The 5,706-nt window shown below is 45.0% G+C and overlaps 1 protein-coding gene across 1 annotated transcript; it reads left to right on the forward strand.

The window, feature by feature from the left end:
• The first annotated feature begins 205 nt into the window (after nt 1-205).
• On the forward strand, nt 206-4,798 carry FZD4 (frizzled class receptor 4). The gene has a single exon (XM_009323445.1). It carries the CDS (start codon nt 232-234, stop codon nt 1,531-1,533), a length of 1,302 nt encoding a protein of 433 aa, XP_009321720.1. The 5' UTR covers nt 206-231; the 3' UTR covers nt 1,534-4,798.
• Nucleotides 4,799-5,706: the final 908 nt, after the last annotated feature.

Genomic DNA, 5,706 nt, shown 5'->3' on the forward strand with positions numbered 1-5,706 from the left:
GAACTGAAAGAAGACAACATTTTTAGTTTTGGGGTTTTTTTCTCCTTTGTTTTTATTGTTCTTGGTTTATTTGTTTTATGCTGCTTCCTATTTTTTAAGGCAAAGGACCAAACGTTACTGCTAAAAAGGCAAAAAAAGAGAACTTGTTATATTTTGACCTGTTTAATTTTCCCCTAATGCACTTGTGATTTCTGTTTCTTCCAGTTCTTCCTTTGTTCGGTCTATGTCCCGATGTGCACGGAGAAGATTAACATCCCCATAGGTCCCTGCGGTGGCATGTGCCTCTCTGTCAAAAGAAGATGCGAACCCGTTTTAAAAGAATTTGGATTTGCCTGGCCGGACAGCTTAAACTGCAGCAAATTCCCACCCCAGAATGATCACAACCACATGTGCATGGAGGGCCCAGGAGACGAAGAGGTTCCCCTTCATAGCAAGACCTCCTTGCAGCCTGGAGAAGAGTGCCACAGCATGGGATCTAACTCGGATCAGTACATCTGGGTGAAGAGAAGCTTGAACTGCGTCCTGAAGTGCGGCTACGACGCTGGTCTCTACAGCAGGTCAGCTAAGGAATTCACAGATATCTGGATGGCCGTGTGGGCCAGTCTTTGCTTCATCTCAACTGCCTTCACAGTCCTGACCTTCCTGATTGATTCATCCAGATTTTCCTACCCGGAGCGCCCAATCATATTTTTGAGCATGTGCTACAATATTTATAGCATTGCTTATATTGTGAGGCTAACTGTGGGCCGGGAAAGGATATCCTGTGATTTTGAAGAGGCAGCAGAACCTGTTCTTATCCAAGAAGGTCTTAAGAACACAGGATGTGCTATAATTTTCTTGCTGATGTATTTTTTCGGGATGGCTAGCTCCATCTGGTGGGTTATTCTGACATTGACGTGGTTTCTGGCTGCAGGACTCAAGTGGGGCCATGAAGCTATAGAAATGCACAGCTCTTATTTCCATATTGCAGCCTGGGCTATCCCCGCGGTGAAGACCATAGTCATTTTGATTATGAGACTAGTAGACGCAGACGAGCTCACCGGTCTGTGCTACGTTGGGAACCAGAACCTAGACGCGCTGACAGGCTTTGTCGTCGCTCCGCTTTTTACCTACCTGGTCATTGGGACTTTATTCATTGCAGCGGGACTCGTGGCCTTATTTAAAATCAGGTCTAATCTCCAGAAAGATGGAACTAAAACCGACAAACTGGAAAGACTGATGGTCAAAATCGGCGTCTTTTCAGTGCTGTACACCGTCCCAGCAACGTGTGTCATCGCCTGTTATTTCTATGAAATCTCCAACTGGGCTGTTTTCCGCTATTCGGCAGATGATTCCAATATGGCAGTGGAGATGCTGAAAATCTTCATGTCCCTCCTGGTGGGTATAACATCAGGTATGTGGATCTGGTCAGCCAAAACTCTGCACACGTGGCAGAAGTGCTCGAACAGACTGGTGAACTCAGGGAAAGTGAAACAGGAGAAGAGAGCAGATGGTTGGGTGAAACCTGGGAAAGGGAACGAGACCGTGGTATGAGAAAAGGACAACACCCCGACGGTCTGACTGCTCTCCCGTGAAGGACTGATCGTGTGTAAGCATTGCCGTGTAAAGGCTGGGAGTAGAGTAGGGAGACGGTTACACAACCTGTCTCTGGGGGATGGAAAAAAAAGCCTTAAAGGATAAACAGCAAAAAGATCATGCTGCAGATACAATAGCCATAAACCATACTGCCCAAAATAGGAAAGCCCAGGGAGGCTTTAAAAGCTGTGAAATATCCAAACACGTTATCTTCCTTTTTTTTTTTGAAGCAGGATGCAATATACTGAAGTCTTTAGAAGCTGAGGGACTGTAGCCCACAGCTGTGGGATGTTGTTTTCTTTTCATCATCTTAGAGCTGATGGAGGAAAGGCGGTCCGGGGCCAAATTCTGGGCTGATTTTTAGAGTCCAGTTATCAGAAGATGGAGTACCCGGGACGTCAGTTAGATGTCTTCTTTCCGAGTTCAGCATTGTGAAGGAAGCGCCTGACGAAGGTTGTGTCTTTGTGCCCTGGGGAATTCTGTTGCTCCCATACGCTGCACAAGCCAGCCAAGGATCAGGTCCTTAGCAAATACCGAGTGGACTTTCCAGGTCTGAGAGTTACCCATTATGAGTAGGATTTAGTGAGGTATTAGTGAGGAGGATTCTTTAAGTCATCTGATGGTCTAACAATAATTTTGACACATTTACTGTCTGTGACCTGGTCTGAATTGAGAGTTGACTCTGCCTTGAGCAGGAATTTGGACCTTCTTAGGTCCCTTCCCACCGAATTATTCTGTGGTTCAGTCAATATTTCTGATTTTTTAAAAGCTTTACTCAAGGCCATTGTCAGAAGTAGAGGAGTCAGTGGGAGCTGGGAAACTGTGTATGGTCTTCTGCATCGATTATCATTATCAGCCTGCCTCCGTTCCTGTCCCTTCAGGTGCTCCTGCTATTTCCAGTGGACTACTTTATTCTACTGCATTTAATAGCTTTAAATAAAGTCTTACATTATAGTGTTCCTTCCTCCAGGAAAGAGAAAAATGAGTTGAGGGTCTCTTCAAACAATGCCAGTTTTCTCCAAGTAAACTTATCTGGCTCTCTCTGGAGACCCATTGCATGAAGCAATTAAGTCTTAATATATTTCATTCAGTGCAATGGTATCTCTGCAGATGCCAGTCTGGGGAGAAGCAAAATGTTAAGTTCCTTGGCAACCTCATGTTCACACAGATCAGTTGTATAATTATGTGTTTCAGTTACAATTAAAGGAACATTCTCAGCCCATGACATCGCAGTACAGCTGACTGCCTCACGATGTTGCTCCAATTGCTCACTGACAGCTACGGAGATTTTTTTTAACGTATATTTACGTGCAGAATGTGAGCAGGCATTCAGTCCTCAGGAATGACAAGAGACTTTTCCAGTTTCTGTAAAGGGATCCCAAGAGAAGAGATCCAACTTCTTCGTGAATAATGTTGTTTCATAGCAACTGTCGAGTTTTCTTACCCTTTTATTTGAGGAGGCATCAGCTTGTGCTCATGGGTAGCTCAAACCTTGTGTCAGGGGCTTGTTTGGCTAATAAGAAAAGTGATGCAAATAGAAATAGCCCAGAAGTACTTAAGAGAGCACTGTTCTGATACTCTATCCCTTTGAAGGACCTTTGGTTTTATCTGTGTGCCCTAAACTTTTACTCAGTTTGTTTGTGTGGAACCTGGTCAGCTGTGAGCATCCCCCCAGTGCCCCGACTAGCACGACCTCCGAGGGCAGCTGAGAACAGGCACTGCTTTATTGCAGTCCTCACTTTTCATACAGGTGCCCCACGTGCTTCCCAAACCACAATTCATTCCAGCTCTGGCCGTGAGCACTAATCTGTCCCAGAAGCGTGTATTGTTTCAGTGTCACTGTTGAAACATGTGCTAGAGCACATCTAAAAAAAAAAAAAAACCCTAAACCCCAAAAAAACCCTAATTGCAGTCTTTGCGGTTGGGCTCCCTCTCCAGCAGAACAAGTGACAACTTGACACATTCTGCTCAAGACGCACAAGCATTGTCTTGGCCAACGCCACATACCAGCCGAGCCTTTTCATCTTCTCCATAAAGTCTCTCGCTATTAGTGTTGTGTTTGGATCTGGTTGTTCCTCTGTGGACAAGGAGTTCTGCAAGTAGGAAATCTTCAGATGGCCGAGTTTCTCCATTGTGCGATCTTTCTCCTGGCTCAGCAAGGGATGTAAAGTCAGCAACTATATGTTGACTTTCAAGGTGCGAGGATGCAGTAGGAGCCTTGTCTTTTAACGTAGTATCGGGCTGTGCCAAGGTGTCACGTTCACTCAAGTGTCCTTCACTCTGAAACGGTTTGGATACTCTCCTGGCCAATACAACCCATGTTTGGCCTGACTGATTCAATAAACAGCGTTTTTAACCATGTTATGTACACAGAAGTGAATGTTAAGTAGTCCCTTGTTACCAGATCCCTGCATTGCTGCCTGTGACCCCGTGGACTATGACAGACAGATGTCCCCGGTGATTCGAGACATTGGAAATGAGTCGGATGAGGATAGCACTGCGTAGCCCTGCAAGGGACCCGGGGAGATGTTCCATTAAAGAGTGTGAGGGACTCAAATACTATAGGGAGGAGGTGGGCTGGGGAGAGACACCAGCTGCTGTTCCTGAAGGAACATCTTTCCCGAGCATTCGGGGGGACATTGTACCAACCCAAAGCAAAATTAGCTGTTAGGGCGATGAAACTGTTCATAAATGTATTCACCCGCATGCATTTACCTTGCTGCGCTTCGGGGCTGTATGAGTGGGAAGTCACAGCAGATGATAGCCTAAAACCTGGCAGTTGTGAAGAGCGGGTATCTGCAACTCGTATGTTCTCTTGTTTCAACATTGTTATGAATTTAAAGCCAAAAAATGTGTGACTAATCCTGTCTCGGAAGTGCAGTTGCTGCGGTTATACAACTAGAAACTTTGCAGCAGTTCCCTTCCTTGTGCAGTCCCTGCTCCCCCCCCCCCCCCCCGGTGTGTGTGTGTGCTCTTCTCACTGCAGGTTTTGGAAGCATCTGCTGGAGAGGTACAAGCTTAGCTCTTACATTAAACACACAAGTTAGCTCCTTTTTCTGAATTTTAAGGAAATAGACACTGATTATTTTGGGGTGTACAGAAAATATATCTACTTCAATGTATGTACTGTAAATTTCTAATTTATCACTGTAAAAAAAACCAAAAACTTTGCTATTTAATTTTTATATCAAAATAAAATTTTAACCTCTGTGGGTAACTAAGGTACTCCTGGCAGCCCTCACGTTTTTTGGTGAGTTTGTTTCTTAAATTGGCTTCATCACTGTTGCAAGTGCTTTTTTCCCCTGAAGGAAGAAGGACCGAAATGCTCACGCTGCAGTGAATGGACGCTCCGAATGGGTTAATCCGGCACGGTTTGGTTCTAAATGTGGGTTGCAAGAAATAACTGAGAACAAAACATCATTGGGCAACGGTGAAAGTACGTGCATGCTTCCGGGCTTGCACATGGGGTGGACAGAAACCCTTTCAAAGATGGTGCACAGGTCCCGGGCACTGGCTGGGGAAGCAGCTGGAGCTTTGGGCTTGTCTGAGCATGTCTCCAAAACCAAATGGGAGTGCAAAGATGGAAACATAACCATCCGCTGCTGTAAGACTGCTGTGAGGCGGCTCCTGGGGAGAGCAGAGCCTCCCATAAGGCTCCTTTTTATTTCACGTATTATGGAATACGTGCATCCGAAGATGCACTGAGCATTCAGATCCAGGGCGTGTGGTGGAGGAGGGCAGCGTAACCACCTGCCTGTTGAGTAATGAGAACTATTAGTGGCTTTTGGAAGGGGCAAATTCTGCTCTTAGTAACATGCTTGAAATAAGTTCACTCCTAGGGGTAATTTCAGCCCTTCAGAGAACAGATTAAATTGATTGTCTACATTTTCTTGCAATGTTTTTTAAAAAAATTAGCTTATTAATGCTGTGCTTATTTTTCATTCTTTTTTATCATTTCTGTTCACAGTTAGGATGTACGGTGGCAGCGAGGAGTTCCTTCTTTTTGTGTATGTCCCTCACCAGTTTCTCTGACACTGGTAGTACAGTTTGTGATATTAGTCATCATCTAAACCCACTTTATCACCTCCATCATGAAGCATTCTGTGTGCAGGATTACTTAACTAGCATAAT

Source organism: Pygoscelis adeliae, unplaced genomic scaffold (genome assembly GCF_000699105.1).
Source record: "Pygoscelis adeliae isolate BGI_AS28 unplaced genomic scaffold, ASM69910v1 Scaffold84, whole genome shotgun sequence".
Taxonomy (NCBI): domain Eukaryota; kingdom Metazoa; phylum Chordata; class Aves; order Sphenisciformes; family Spheniscidae; genus Pygoscelis; species Pygoscelis adeliae.

Coding starts and splice junctions, on each gene's coding strand:
- FZD4 (XM_009323445.1), top strand. CDS start 232: ATGTGCACGGAGAAGATTAACATCCCCATAGGTCCCTGCGGTGGCATG.